This window comes from Parasteatoda tepidariorum, chromosome 7 (genome assembly GCF_982258835.1).
Source record: "Parasteatoda tepidariorum strain Cologne lab strain chromosome 7, Ptep-v5.0, whole genome shotgun sequence".
Classification (NCBI taxonomy): domain Eukaryota; kingdom Metazoa; phylum Arthropoda; class Arachnida; order Araneae; family Theridiidae; genus Parasteatoda; species Parasteatoda tepidariorum.
This window is the reverse complement of record NC_141761.1, coordinates 61,361,312-61,377,874: the sequence shown is the minus strand read 5'-3', so window position 1 is coordinate 61,377,874 and position 16,563 is coordinate 61,361,312. Positions and strand designations below refer to the sequence as shown.

The window sequence follows — 16,563 nt, the reverse complement described above, 5'->3', positions numbered from 1 at the left end:
TTATGGTAACTAGCGAATTTATTTAAGAGATAAGTCTAGCAGTTTGAGTATTAGAGCTCTGATATATCCATCATAGAAATGTTCCATTTTTTTATTCACTATGTATGATAGTAAATAATTAGTTTAATATTAATATCTTTGCATACAAGTTATCAAAATAACTTGTAATGCAAACAAAGCAGGATCATTAAATTGCAAGGTATGGAAATAAGCTTAAAGAATGTAAATTTTAAAAGTACTATACAAAGCGATTAAGAAACTTTTGCATATAATATTTTTGTATTGCGGAATTTTATAATTGGGTGGATACCTTATAATCACAATTTTCACGAATATTATTATATAAAAAACGAAAAAATAATATATATTTGCTAAAAGATATTTCTTTGCTTGGAATTATCTTTGGATAAGCGAATTTTACTATTGAGTGTAAAAGCTTTTCAAATCTCCAAGAAATTCTCGAGACATGGCTAAATACGCAAAAAGTGATATCAGCATTAAGAGACCCGAACTTTAAACTCTCTGGATCAAGCTTTTCATGCCGTATTTCGGGGGTTCAAAGTCGGAATTCGTCAAAAAAACGGTATGTTTATTCAATGAATTTACTTTTTCGATAAAATTATGATAAAATTATGATATCATAATTTTATCGTCTGCTCATATTCATTAGCATATTTGATGACACCCTCTCACCGTTAAGATTATGTCCCTGAATATGAGGATCCGATCATTAGATCAGCAGTTATTTAGAGTGATCGGTTTATTTATTTATTTGTGCCCTTTTTTTACGTACTAAGTTATGCTTAAGCTCTAATTTGAACACCCATAGAAAGTGTCCATTTTTATGCATTAAATATTTTAGTAAATAATAAATTCCTAAGATGTCTGTTTGCTTACGAGTTATCTAAAGGACGTGTATTGCAAACGAAATAAGATAATACAAATTCGTAATAATTAAAATCGTTATAAAAGAAAATGAAATCTAGATGTGCTAATAGACTATTACCGGACACAAACTGGAATAGACCATCATGTAGTTGCGAATAGAAACTACTGATTTAGATTTGGGTAAGTGCAAAAAATACTTAAATAAAACAAATAATTTTGCAATCGAAATTTTTAAAATTTTATTTATATTTTAAAACATAACCAAATGTTTTCCAACAAAGCAAACATTTTATTTCATTTAACAGGCAGTATAATGTTGAATTTCTCTTTGAAGATTTTTCTAGTTGATGAAATATTCAGGACTTACCATCTGAAATAAATTGAGAATTAGTGTTTATTTGATTACAATCCAAAACATTATAATTTTATACGTATAAAGAAAACATATTATTTGTAGCACTAGTTATAAAACATCTTTTCAGTCAGAAATTTAAAAAAATATATAATTAATATTAAAACCATTTTCAAAAATGCTTAAACGAATTTTAAATGCAAAATCTCATGTAGTATTTACAATCTTATTATAATTATTAAAATCTTTTAATATTTGTTTACAAATTTATTTATCTTTTTCGAAAGAAAACAACTATGTTTACTCTTTATTGTATTATACCTTTTTTTAGCTTAAGTAATTTTTCAACCTTCTACAGGTAATTATTTCGGTAACTTTGTGAAAATAAATAAGAAAAAGCAAATTTTTTTTAAAGAAAAGTATTTTTTTTTTATAAAATTTACGTTGAACTGCTCCTCAGTATTGATTTCAGATCAGTACATTAAAATTTTTTGGAATTTCTATTACAAGTAAGCAAAAGAAACAGAAATATTGTCCAAAGATTCTAAGATTTTATAACCAGAGTTTAACGACACTGCCATTCTAAGACTGGAAATGAGGTTGTTTTTTAAGAAAAGTAAAATTTCAAAATCAATTATATTTATAGCATTGTATTCACTTAAAATATTCTCTGTTTTCTTTTCCAAAGAGGTTACTCCTTTTTAATACTTTATAAAACGCTATGAAAATGTTACTCGTATATCACACAATACGGTTTCCACCGGTCTTATTCTGCGTTGAAAGCTAATAAAAGATCATTGCGGTATAGGACTTAAGAAAAAGAAACAAATTTGTGACGTTGCAAAAGCATTTGGATTTGATTGGACCACTGAAAATAATGCGTCTTGCGCTCATGTATAAAGCTCTGGATGGTCCGAAATCAGTGTTCTGAAATGTCCCCTCTGTTCTGAAAATCAAAAACAGACCAAGGATGTGCTTTCAAAGAGAACAAAAAGAAATATTCACCCCTCCCTCCCTTAATATTACATCTTGTAATTTAAAATAAAAATAAAATTTTGTTATTTTTGAATGTCACTTTTTTAAAAGGTCATTAATAAAAGTTTTTGTGATAAGAATTTTTACAAATTTATTTCATGACAAAAAATATATTACTTAAATTTAATGTCATGAAAAAGCTATAGATTTGCGTTTTGTAAAATATTAATTCAACAGTAAAACAATATGTTTCCATCCCATATACTATATTTAGTTTGAATACTATATTTAGTTAAAAGGATTAACATTTAAAAATTAAAATATAAAAATTATGTTTCATTTAATTAAAATGTAATATGCGTAAAAAAAGAATTCTAGAGTTATAATATTTCTTGAATTGTGAACAAAAAAAATATTTCTTTTTTGAATTTTTACATATAAGCATTTAATTCATTATATGAATAAATTAAAATATACAAATTAAATATTCTTTTGAATTTTTACACCAAACTGCGTATTTGTATTGTTTCTAGACAGGTAAATTTTAAGATTTTTATTTTAATAGGAATTTTCTATCTTAAGATACAATTTTACCGTTTTTAGGTCAAAGTGTTTTTTGAATTTTAAAAAATTTTTTCTTCTTCAAATTAACGGATAGTGGTTGAAGTTTAATATTCCGTTAAAATTATAACAATTTATTTAATAAGAGGTTCATATATATTTACCTATTTCTCAAAACTTTCCTTTATATGGGTTCTTGCATGAACATGAAGGACCACTGTCTTCGGGTACACATGTTCCACCATTTTGACAAGTAATATATGCACATGGATCAGAAGAAATAACAACTTACCACTTAATACCAATAAAAATTCAACCTCATTCCAAAGAAATCATAAAACATTTATTCATGAGACGGAAATAAACAAAACTTGATTTATGGTTTTTTTCCTTTGAAAAGAAGTTACATAAGCTCTTAATTGTAATAGACTTTGCCTCGTCAAAATAATTTTTTCAATATTCTTTAGTGTTATTGTTTGTAAATCAATGTAGTAATAGGGAATATTATAATTTTAGAGTAAACTACGCAAATTTACGAACGTTTGTAACGAAAGTGATGAAAATAATCTCTATTTTTCTCTGAATTTTCTTAAAAATTTTCCTCACGGAAATATTTTTTTCTCGAAATTTTGGAATGTTTTTCTTCAAACAAATCCCTTAATTTTTCTTGAAACACGGCATGCTAACCGTATGCAAATTAAAGATTGCTTTTTGTTATTTTTAAATGTCAGTTTTTCAAATTGTCATTGGTAAAACTTTTTGTCAATAACTTTTACAAATTTATTTCGTAACAAAAAATGTGTTATTTAAATTTAATGTCATTAAAAACTTTTGCGTTTTGTAAATTATTAATTCAACAGTAAAACATTTTTTTTCCATCCCGCATACTATATTTAATTTAAAAACTATATTTAATTAAAAGGAATAAGGCATTTAAGATTTAAAATAAAAAATTTATGTTTCATTTAATTAAAATGTAATATGCGTAACAAAGAATTCTAGAGTTTTAATCTTTTTTTGCTTGTGAACAAAAATGATTACTTCTTCTTTTTTAAATTTTAGCAAATAAACATTTAATTCATCATTTGAATAAATTAAAAAAAATTAAATATATTTTTAAATTTATACATCAAACTGTTCCTTTCTATTGTTTCTTGATGGATAAATTATAAGATTTTAATTTAATTTGAATTTTCTTTCTTAAGATGCAATTTACCGTTCTTAGGTCAAAGTGTTTATTTTTTTTAATTTGAAAAATTTTTTTTCCTACAAATTAACGGATAGTGGTTGGATTTTAATATTCCTTTAAAATTATAACAATTTATTTAACAGGACGTTCATATATATTTACCTATTTCACAAAACTTCCCTTTATATGGGTTCTTGCATAAGCATTTACAACCATTGCTTAAGGGCACACGTGTTCCGCCATGTTGACAAGTAGTATTTGCACATGGATCTGAAAAAATAACAAGTTACTACTCAATACCAATTAAAATTCAACCTCATTCCAAAGAAATCATAAAACATTTATTCATGAGACGGAAATAAGTAAAACTTGATTTATGATTTTTTTTCCGCTGAAAAGAAATTACTTAAGCTCTTAATTGTAATAGACTTTACTTCGTCAAAATAAGTTTTTCAATATTCTTTTATGTTATTGTTTTTAAATCAATGTAGTGATAAGGAATATTATAATTTTAGAGTAAACTGTCTCTCTTTATTGTTTTCAGTAACGTAAATTATAAAAATTCTTAAAATTTAAAGCAGATGGCAGTATATTACGCAAAAGCAGTTAACTTTTTAACTAAAATGAGTATAATGTATTTAAGAAAATGCCTAATGCTTAATTTATGTTTTGTGTAATGAACATAAACATGACAATTTAAAAAAGAAATAAAGTAATTTCTGTATAGTAACGGAGTTAGAGGGTGAAGGCAAATTACATATAGTTCCTTCTTCACCTATTCCTTATATAGTTTCATTTCCTACTGGGAATTCCCCCCCCCCTCGTCTTCTCAAGGTATTGGAATTGCAATTTAGGAGGAATTAGGTATTAGCAATTAGGTATTGGAATTGAAATACAATTGCAATTTAATCCAATGGTACAACATATTGCAAAACATGCAATGTAAAATGCACGGTTAAGCTGTTGGTTCCGAAGTACTTTTCCACTACTTTTATTACACATTACTTGTAACTAAAGTAGAAGTAAAAAATACGTACTTTTTCTTGTACTTTGTTACATTCTTAAATTAGTACTTTTGCCTGTTTGTTCGTTACTTTTTTGGGACAAAAGTACGAGCGTTTGTAACGAAAGTGACGATAATAATCTCTATTTTTTTCTGAACTTTCTCAAAAATTTTCCTCACGGAAATATTTTTTCCTCGAAATTTTCGAATGTTTTTCTTCAAACAAACTCCTAATTTTTCTTACAACACCGTATACTAAAAGTAAAGGCAACAAAACATCTTCATCTTCTTGTTATGAGAGTGCTCTTTTATTAATAGACATCATGTAACTGGTGTATCAATTGTGTGTACAAACTCATTTAATCAAACAATTTAAGATTGAATACCCTCTCCTCTGTTCTGAAAATTAAAAACTCGATAACGTAAGATACGCTTTGAAAGATTTATATATATAGTTTCTGTCTTTACATTCCCAAAACAAAAAATTTTATCATGAAAAACAAAAATGATTGTAAGTTTGAGCCATGGTGGCTCATGGGATAGGCCCTGAGGTGAAAGAGATACGAATCCCAGCTATCACGGGTGGATACGAATTCCGCACCCGGATCGCACCAACAATAAACGCTGACGTGAAATATCCAAAGTGGTAGACGGGTCATGGGATAGTATCTCCTTACCCTCAGGCTAACCGTGAGAGATTTTCGTTGTTTTTCTCTCCATGTAACGCAAATGCGGGTAGGTTCCATCAAAAAATCCCCAAAGAAAGCAAATTTCTACCAATACTTGAACCAGGAGTTCAATTTTCTTCTGGATTAGATTCAAAACTACAAAGATACGGAGTGGAATATTAGTAGTCGTAAACGTAAAAACTGGGTCGGCTGTTCAACGCTAGTTATAAAATAGAATACAATAACTGTAATTAATTTCCTAAATATTTTAATAAATGCAATACTTACTTAATTTGTATAAATCAGTCCAAATTGTTGAAACTTGTTACCGCTGACTATGGTATGTCATCAATGCAGGGAACAAAAAGAAATATTTTTCTCTCCCTCCCTTAATATTGCATCTTGTAATTTAAATTAAAAATTACATTTTGTTATTTGTAAATGTCACTTTTTTAAATTGTCATTGGTAAAATTTTTTGTCATCATAATTTTTACAAATTTATTTCATGACAAAAAATATATTATTTAAATTTAATGTCATGAAAAACTTATAGATTTGCGTTTTGTAAATTATGAATTCAACAGTAAAACAATTTTTTTCCATCCCGCATACTATATTTAGTTTAAATAGTATATTTAGTTAAAAGGATTAAGTCATTTAAGATTTAAAATATAAAAATTATGTTTCATTTAATTAAAATGTAATATGCGTAAAAAAGAATTCTAGAGTTTTAATATTTTTTTATTGTGAATAAAAATAATTATTTCTTCTGTATTAAATTTTAACATATAAACATTTAATTAATCATATGAATAAATTAAAAAAAATTTAGATATGTTTTTAAATTTATGCACCAAACTGCTCCTTTGTATTGTTTCCTGATAGATAAATTATAAGATTTTATTTTAATTGGAATTTTATTTCCTAACATGCAATTTTACCGTTCTTAGGTCAAAGTGTTTTTTTTTTATTTACAAAAATGTTTTTTCAACAAATTAACGGATAGTGGTTGGATTTTAATATTCCTTTAAAATTATAACAATTTATTTAACAGGAGGTTCTTATATATTTACCTATTTCACAAAACTTTCCTTTATATGGGTACTTGCATAAACATTTACAACCACTGCTTAGGGGTACACGTGTTCCGCCATGTTGACAAGTAGTATTTGCACATGGATCTGAAGAAATAGCAGCATACTAATTAATACCAATGAAAATGCAACCTCATTCAAAAGAAATCATAAAACATTTATTCATGAGACGGAAATAAGTAAAACTTGATTTATGATATTTTTTCCTTTGAAAAGAAATTACTTAAGCTCTTAATTGTAATAGACTTTGCTTCGTCAAAATAATTTTTTCAATATTCTTTTATGCTATTGTTTGTAAATCAATGTAGTGATAAGGAATATCATAATTTTAGAGTAAACTGTCTCTCTTTATTGTTTTCAGTAAAGTAAATTATAAAACTTCTAAAAATTTAAAGCAGATGGCAGTGTATTACGTAAAAGCAGTTAACTTTTTAACTAAAATGAGTATCATGTTTTTAAGAAAATGCCTAATGCTAAATTTATGTTTTGTTTAATGAACATAAACTTAACAATTTAAAAAAATAAAGTAATTTCTTTATAGTAACAGAATTAGAGGGTGAAGGCAAATGACATATTGTTCCTTCTTCACCTATTCCTTATATAGTTTCATTTCTTACTAAGAAAATCCCCCCCCCCGTTTTCTCAAGGTATTGGATTCGTCCTGAAATACAATTGCAATTTAGTCCAATGGTACAACATAATGCAAAACATGCAATGTAAATTGTACGACTATGCAGTTGATTCCGAAGTATACAATACAATACTTTTATTTTCATTACTTGTAACTAAAGAAGAAGCAAAAAATACGTACTTTTTCCTGTACTTTGTTACATTTTAAAATTAGTACTTTTACCTGTTTGTTCGTTACTTTTTTGGGGCAAAAGTACGAGCGTTTGTAACGAAAGTGACGATAATAATCTCTATTTTTTTCTGAATTTTCTTAAAAATTTTCCTCACGGAAATATTTTTTTCTCGAAATTTTCCAATGTTTTTCTTCAAACAAATTCCTAATTTTTCTTACAACACCGTATGCTAAAAATAAAGGCCACTAAACATCTTCGTCTTCTTATTACGAGAGTGCTCTTTTATTAATAGGCATCATGTTACTGGTGTAACAATCCTGTGTACAAACTCAATTAATCAAACTATTTAAGATTGAATACCCTCTCCTCTGTACTGAAAATTAAAAACGCGATAACGTAAGATACGCTTTGAAAGATTTATATATATAGTTCCTGTCTTTACATTCCCAAAACAAAAAATTTTATCATGAAAAGCAACAATGATTGTAAGTATGAGCCATGGTGGCTCATGGGATAGGCCCTGAGGTGAAAGAGATACGAATCCCAGCTATCACGGGTGGATACGAATTCCGCACCCGGATCGCACCAACAATAAACGCTGACGTGAAATATCCAAAGTGGTAGACGGATCATGGGATAGTATTTCCTTACCCTTAGGCTAACCAAGAGAGGTTTTCGTGGTTTTCCTCTCCATGTAACGCAAATGCGGGCTAGTTCCATCAAAAATCCTCCAAGAAGGCAAATTTCTCCCCATACTTGATCCAGGAGTTCAATTTTCTTCTGGATTGGATTCAAAATTACAAAGATACGGAGTGGAGTATTAGTAGTCTTAAACGTAAAAACTGGGTCGGCTGTTCAACGCTGTTTATAAAATAGAATACAATAACTGTAATTAATTTCCTAAATATTTAAATAAATGCATTGAGTTTTACTTAATTTGTATAAATCTGCCCAAATTGTTGAAACTTGTTACCACTGACTACGGAATGGCATCAATGCAGGGAACAAAAAGAAGCATTCTCCTCTCCCTCCCATAATATTGCATTTTGTAATTTGCATCTTGTAAAAATCCTGTGTACAAACTCAATTAATCAAACTATTTAAGATTGAATACCCTCTCCTCTGTACTGAAAATTGAAAACAGACGAAACATGCTCGTTAAAAGATATATATATATATATATATATATATATATATCATGAAAAGCTACAATGACTGTAGGTATGAGCCATCTCATGGAATAGGCCTTGAGGTGAACCAGATACGAATCCCAGCAATCACAGGTCGATACGAATTTCGCTCCCGGTTCGCACCAACAATAAACGCTGACGTGAAATATCCTAAGTGGTAGACGGATCATGGGCTAGTATCTCCTTGCCCTCAGGCTAACCGTGGCAGGTTTTCGTCTTTTTCTTATCCAATTAACGCAAAGGCTGGTTAGTTCTATCAAAAAATCCTTCAAGAAAGCAGGTTTCTACCAATACTTGATCCAGGTGTACAATTTTCTTCTTGATTTAATTCAAAAGTACAAAGAAACGGAGAGGAATATTAGTAGTCTTAAACACAAAAATGGGTTTGCTGTTCAACGCTGTTTATAAAATAGAATACAATAACTGTAATTAATTTCCTAAATATTTTAATAAATGCATTTTTACCTAGTTTGTTTAAATCCGTCCAAATTGTTGAAACTTGTTACTACTGACTATGGTATAGCATCAATGAATTGAACAAAAAGAAATATTCTCCTCCCTTTCCCTTAATATTACATCCTTTAATTAAAATTAAAAACAGCATTTTGCTATTTTTAAATGTCACTTTTTCATATTGTTATTGGTAAAATTTTTGGTCATCATAATTTTTACAAATTTATTTCATGAGAAGAAATATATATTATTCAAATTTAATGCCGTAAATAACTTATAGATTTGCGTTTTGTAAATTATGAATTCAACAGTAAAACAATTTTTTTCCATCCCGCATACTATATTAAATTTAAATACTATATTTAGTTAAAAGGATTAAGGCATTTAAGATTTAAAATATGAAAAAAAAATGTTTCTTTTAATTAAAATGTAATATGCGTAAAAAAGAATTCAAAAGTTTTACTATTTTTTGGATTGCGAAGAAAAATAATTATTTCTTCTTTTTTGAATTTTAACATATAAATATTTAATTCATCATATGAATACATTAAAAAAAATTAAATATATTTTTAAATTTATACATCAATCTGCTCCTTTGTATTGTTTCTTGATAGTTAAATTATAAGATTTTAATTTAATTGGAATTTTCGTTCTTAAGATGCAATTTTACCTTTTTTAGGTCAAAGAGTTTTTTTTTTATTTACAAAAATGTATTTTCAACAAATTAACGGATAGTGGTTAGATTTTAATATTCCGTTAAAATTTAAACAATTTATTCAACAGGAGGTTTAAATATATTTACCTATTTCACAAAACTTTCCTTTGTATGGGTAATTGCATAAGCATTTACAACCATTGCTTAAGGGCACACGTGTTCCGCCATGTTGACAAGTAGTATTTGCACATGGATCTGAAGAAATAGCAGCATACTAATTAATACCAATGAAAATGCAACCTCATTCAAAAGAAATCATAAAACATTTATTCATGAGACGGAAATAAGTAAAACTTGATTTATGATATTTTTTCCTTTGAAAAGAAATTACTTAAGCTCTTAATTGTAATAGACTTTGCTTCGTCAAAATAATTTTTTCAATATTCTTTTATGCTATTGTTTGTAAATCAATGTAGTGATAAGGAATATCATAATTTTAGAGTAAACTGTCTCTCTTTATTGTTTTCAGTAAAGTAAATTATGAAAGTCTTACCTAATTTGTTTAAATCCGTCCAAATTGTTTAAACTTGTTACTACTGACTATGGTATGGCATCAATACAGGGAGCAAAAAGAAATATTCTCCTCTCTCTCCCTTATTATTACATCTTGTAATTTAAATTAAAAATTGCATTCTGTTATTTTTAAATGTCACTTTTTTAAATTGTCAATGGTACTATATGGTATATCCATCTGCCATATAATGGTATATCCATCTGCTTACTATATTAGTTATATACTATATTTAATTAAAAGGATTAAGACATTTAAGATTTAAAATGTAAAAATTATGTTTCATATAATTAAAATATAATACGCGTAAAAGATAATTCCAGATTTTTAATATTTTTTGGATTGTGAACAAAAATGATTATTTCTTCTTTTTTGAATTTTAACATATAAATATTTAATTCATCAAATGAATAAATTAAAAAAAAATGTAATTATATTTTTAAATTTATACATCAAACAGCTCCCTTGTATTGTTTCTTGATAGATAAATTATAAGTTTTTCTTAATTGGAATTTTCTTTCTTAAGATACAATTTTACCGTTTTACCAAAGTGATGGCCTCTCTTAGTCATAGATTAACATGTAGTGGTGGTCACAAGTATATAAATTATCGAATCTTTTTTATATCATCACGGTTTTAAATCCATAATTTCAGAAGGAATTCTGGTATTCAGTTAAAATCATATTAACTTAGCTAACACGAGGTTCATATATATTTACCTATTTCACAGAATTCTCCCCTATATGGATAATCACACCTGCACATTGCACTATTTGGAGTCACTAAACACTTTCCACCATTATAACAAGAAATACCTCCACATGTATCTGCAAAAAAAAGAAAAGCATTCATTACTTTTAAAATGTTTTATGTTATAACAATGAGAATTAAACTTCTTTACGATCCTCCAAAACATATTCATAGGACGACGAGAAGTAAATTTTTCTGCATGTATTTTTTTTATTAAAAAAAAGGTACGTAAACTCTTTAATATATTAGACTAGGCCTAGATAGAGTTCTTTTTCACTCTTAAATAGGCAATTGCTTGATGAAAAGGCCATTATTAGTTAAAGGGAAAAGAAACATCTTTTTAAACTGTAGTAGTTATTACTTTTGTTTTAATCAAACTGTTCACAAGTATTATTTCCATAGGTATATTATAACTGTTCGGAATGTTTTGCTATATATCAGTGAAACTATATATTTTTAACTCTTCTTTTTGAAATTGTATTTGTTTTCATGGATTTTGGACAAATTCTGGTACTTTTCATCATCACAATATGTTTGTTATCTCTTTTCAATGTTATTTTTGATGCCTTGACCACTTTGTTTGAACACTCAAACTCCTATATTCTATTTTCTTAGTAACTACCGTTGCTAATTTTAAGATTTCATTAAATTCTTTGAGGCCTTCTGGTGTTGCCATGGATTGCCACCAAGCCTACCTTTTTGAATCCTCTTTTTCTTTTGCTCGGAGGTCACGTGCTTGCTCTTAGAGTCTACAGTATTCTCCGGATGACCCCTGACGGGGGCGGGATGGGGTTAAGCTTTGATATATCAGTGAAACACGTAGAAATAGCTAATTAACTTACTTTTCCTTAATTGACCTTTTGCGCATTTGGTGCAGACGTTTTCCAGGTCGCTGAGAGAGATTTTAAATGTCTCTTCTAAGGGTTTTTTTATTACAATGTCTATGGATAAAATTCCGTTCCTCTCAAAAATGATGGTAAAGAAAAAAAAGGGAGGTCGCTAGATGGAGGTGGTCTTTCCTGGAGGTTTCACTGTATTTACTCTACAGATTAATCTGTAGTGGATGTGTCAAATACGAGGCTTGTCCATAAAATAAAGTTCTCAACGAATTTTCACAATGGAAAACATATATATTGGCATTGAATAATACATGTTTGGAAAGCTGACTGCCCTCTAGTTTTCAACATAATCGTCGTTTAGATCAATGCATTTTTACATGCGGTGTACCATCTTCTTTATGCCTGAGTCGTAGAACTCCGCCGCCGCTCTGCGAAGATAGCTTAAAACCCCCTTCTTTCAGCTCATCGTTGGTTGTGAAATAGGGAAATACGTCCCTCCCAATTAATTCAGGGAAGAGATGGTAATCCCTGGGGGCTCGTATATAAATTATAAGAACATTTTTCAATACATTGTAAACATATAAAAGTTGAGATAAATAAATTTTTCAGTTAAAAGAGTATTAATTTAATTAACAAGCAGCTCATGTATTTACCTATTTCGCAGAATTTTCCCTTATGTCGATAATCACATTCACAATGCACATCATTATTAATGACTGCACACTTTGCTTTATTTTTGCAAGGATTAGGTTTACATGGATCTGGAAAAAAAACCACATGGAACATTCAATATTTTTGAAATGTTTTACATTGTAACAATAAATATTAAACCTTATTTCAAGCATCCATTATGTATTTATTTATGAGAGGGAAAGTTCAACAGCTTTCATAATTCATTTTCATTCTAATATTTATTTATTGATAAAGCAATTAGGAAAACTCTTCCTTATATTAAACTGTGTCCAATTCGATTATATTTTTGGAGCTATTTTGACACATTTTTTTAAAAATAAAATTAGAGAAACCCTTTTTCTCAGTGTAGTAACAATACGCTTTCTTTGTATAAGAAAATAACAAAATAATTTTTAACACACTATTTAATTGACTATTTATATGGTTAAAAAGTTCATTAAATAGAATGACTGTCGTTACTAAAAATTGGTTTTCACTTATTGTTTGCAAATTTAGTGATTTTATTAGTCTTGATCTTTACTAATACAGATAATACAGTCATTGTTATCTGTATTATCGATATTTCATTCACACTTGAAGTAAAGAAAAATGTCATAAAATATCAAATTTTCATATTGTCTCTTACAAAATTTTCATTTTTTGTCTTTTACAAACTAAATTGTGCAAAAATTTGCACAACGGGATAAAAATACAAAAAATTTAAATTGGTACAGTTGTGAGAAATATTACATATTTTTTACAAAAAATATAAGTATGAATCTACCAATTTTGAAAGAAAGAATTTTGTTTAGAAAAAAAACCTGTATTTATGTGAAAAAATATCAGCATGTCATCAAAATATATTTTGTATGCAATGCCCGAAATTTAAAGCATTTCATTAGGATTATGGGATGTTTAAACATCCGCAGGTAAAAATAAAATTAAAAATAAGTAAAAAGAAGTTTAATACTGGAAAAGGAAAACATATATAAGTAATAATTGAGGGTAAATCTTTATTAAAAACTTAAAAATTTATCACCTACTGTACTTCACTGTTCATGTAAAATAAAGTTATAAAATATAGTTTGATTGTATCCGCGGAAATGTTATAACGGCGATTTTTCTTTTTTTACAAGATTTTTTTCTTAATTTCTACTAGTGCAATACGAATAAGCAGCTAATTTTTTTTTAAACTTAAACAGCATGATGTTTCAAACAATAGAAAGATTTACTCAGCAATTAGAAAGGCTGCTTTTCATTATATTGCCCAATTTCTTCTTTTAAAGAGCAATATTTTTCAGCTTTTTAAATAAAATTCTATAATATTAGTTATAATATTAGTCGCAATATTAATTTTTTCCCAGAATCAGTCTTTTAACTACCACCCTTTAACAAAACTGACTTTCTAAAGTTAGAAATGGTGTTTTTTTTAAAAAAAATAAAGTGAATTCTAAAGATCAAACATTTTTATTAGCTTTATGTTTCCTGAACACCTTTGTTTGTTGGCACAAAATAAATTGCCAACCCGTTTTAATTTTCTAGTCTATAGTGCGACGTAAATAAAGCACAGATGATAATATTTAACTGAAACAGATCATTCAATACGCCAAAAACAGAAATCTAAGCTAAATTTCAGAAGTAACTCATAACTGCTTCCGTCTAAATGAACAAGAACCGGCGAACAAATGAAGAGAGCGATTAAAAACATAAACTATATTATACAAACTAAAAAGCAGCAAGAAATTTATTTCTTTCTTTTCGAAAAGCTCAGCATACGAGTTGCTGAGCCAGCACCATATCCTCTTGTTACTACGTGGTCATATCCACCGGCACCTGCTGCTCTTGGAATTAATTCAATTAAATTCTCAATATTTTACCCGTTTTTCAAAAAACAAAGAATAACTCTGAAGATGTTTTTATTCTGGTTGCAAGATATTTTTTAACGGATCCTGATTTCATGATTGCAATCGGTTTCTCCCTACAAGCTACAAATTTTGTAAATAAATAACATATTCCTAACGAGGTTTTTTTTTTTTTTTTTATAAAATAAAAATTACTCGAGTGAATATTAAGTGTTTCCACCACTCTATTACGTAGGAAGTAGCATGGAGAAGTAATTAATACATTTCAATTTATGATTCGATGCGATGAAGCTATATGCTTTTTTTTGTCTCAAATATTTTTTTGCCCACGTTATTCTTGGATACGTCATCGGGTTAACCATTAGCATCTCGCACACGCATTTATTAGCATTACTTGGAAAGGGTTGGTTTAAACTTGGATATATTCACAGATTAACTTAAAGATCTTCAAGTTCCCATTTATTTTAAGATAAATTAAGGAAGTGTTGTTAATGGCTCGGATGCATTCAAAGAGTAACCTATGTTTCTTCAAGTTTCCATTTATTTTAAGACAAATGAAGGAAGGGTTGTTAATGCATCGGATGCATTCACTGGTTAAACTATTTTTTTTTCAAGTTTTCCTTTATTTTAACATAAATTGAGGAAGGGTTGTTAATGCCTCGGATATATTCTCGGGTTACACATTAGTTCCTGGATTTCCCATATATTTTTTGATAAATTAAGGAAGGGTTGCTAATGATTCGGATAGATTCGCAGGTTAAGCATTAGTTTCTCAAGCTTAAATTTATTTTAAGATAAACTAGAGAAAAGGTTTTTAATATTTAAAAAAGCAGTTTAGTTTAATGTCAATTATATTGACTTATGTATATAACATTTCTCAAAATGCACTTACCAGCATTTTCGGGTGCTTTTCCAGAACTGACAAATTTCTTTAAGGTATTTTCATACTGTAACTCATCAATGTGTAATCGGCGTGCAAAATCGGCCTCTAAACCGTATGAAAAAGAAACAACAAGAACACAAATTAAAAACTTAAACATAATGAATAAATTATTTGTGTTTGATACCATAAGACTGTGAGGGTCAGTTAATATTTGTATATTTTTATATTGAGCAACTATCTATCAATTTTCTGAGAATTGACAGGTGTTGCCTTATAAGATAAAATAGTTTCAAACATTTGGGAAATTTCACAATGTTATTCCTAGAATTTTTCATTTGCATTAATTCTAAAAGTTATTTACCTTTTATTAGATATCAATAAAGCAGATACGGGCTTATTATCATTAATTTTCTATACTTTTTATCTTCATGCGTATTGTGCTCATTTGTAATTTTAAGTTTTTATCATATCTATTTTAAGTAGATAAGTTTCTTTATCTTCAAGGAGAGTGCTTACGTACTTATATTAGAATGAAAATAAACAGCAATAAATTTCATATTAAATGTTAAATGAAATATGAGTTTATTAAAAATAAAATCCAGACTTATAAAGATCTAAAAAGCATCCTAAAAAAAGTATTTACCACAGTTTACGAAAACAAAGTTAAATTCAAACCCACCAACATTTGAGATTTGAACAAAATATTTTTCCAGATTTTTTTTCCAACATTTAATTATTATTTTAAAGATTATTTTAAAAGAAATAGAATTCGTTAAAGGCATTGTCATCTGGCTATTTAAACTTTTATGTATGCATTATATTATATTATTTATATGTAAAGGTTGGGAAAGCTCTTTAAATTACAATATAGTAAAATATTTACACATAACTTTCGCTACCCTTAGGAAAAATATGTTCTTGAGAGTATGAGAGTAGCAGGGCATGAAAATTATATTGTTTAACAATATATTAAAATATTAACACATTACTATTAATTCCTTTAGGGAGTCGAAATTTGCATATCAAAATTCGCATATCAAAATGGACCATACTTGGGGAAGTTAGTTTCTATTTATACGATGACTGAATTTTTATAATAAATAATTGACTGATTTACAAACATTAATTTGTTTTCTTAGAGAGTTTAAAATATG

The 16,563-nt window shown here is 27.8% G+C and overlaps 1 protein-coding gene across 4 annotated transcripts; it reads right to left on the bottom strand.

The window, feature by feature from the left end:
* Nucleotides 1-1,102: 1,102 nt before the first annotated feature.
* Nucleotides 1,103-15,713, bottom strand: LOC147807179 (uncharacterized). 4 transcript variants are annotated; one of them, XM_087167906.1, is made up of 7 exons: nt 15,419-15,712; nt 12,646-12,753; nt 11,123-11,230; nt 9,980-10,087; nt 6,711-6,818; nt 4,128-4,235; nt 1,103-1,258 (listed from the first exon to the last, which is right to left on the bottom strand). In XM_087167906.1, exons 1-7 carry the CDS (start codon nt 15,594-15,596, stop codon nt 1,245-1,247), a joined length of 732 nt encoding a protein of 243 aa, XP_087024032.1. In that variant the 5' UTR covers nt 15,597-15,712; the 3' UTR covers nt 1,103-1,244. The 4 variants fall into 4 exon arrangements, with proteins under 4 accessions (XP_087024032.1, XP_087024035.1, XP_087024034.1 ...); XM_087167909.1 differs by lacking the exon at nt 9,980-10,087 and having other exon boundaries at nt 15,419-15,713; XM_087167908.1 differs by lacking the exon at nt 4,128-4,235 and having other exon boundaries at nt 15,419-15,706.
* Nucleotides 15,714-16,563: the final 850 nt, after the last annotated feature.

Bases quoted from the DNA above. Each gene is read 5' to 3' on its own strand.
- LOC147807179 (XM_087167906.1), bottom strand. From the start codon at position 15,596: ATGGTATCAAACACAAATAATTTATTCATTATGTTTAAGTTTTTAATT. The intron at 12,754-15,418 runs GTAAGTGCATTT...TTTTTTTTCCAG, and splicing joins AAAAGCACCCGAAAATGCTG to ATCCATGTAAACCTAATCCT. The intron at 10,088-11,122 runs GTAAATATATAT...CTATTTCTTCAG, and splicing joins GGGAGAATTCTGTGAAATAG to ATCCATGTGCAAATACTACT.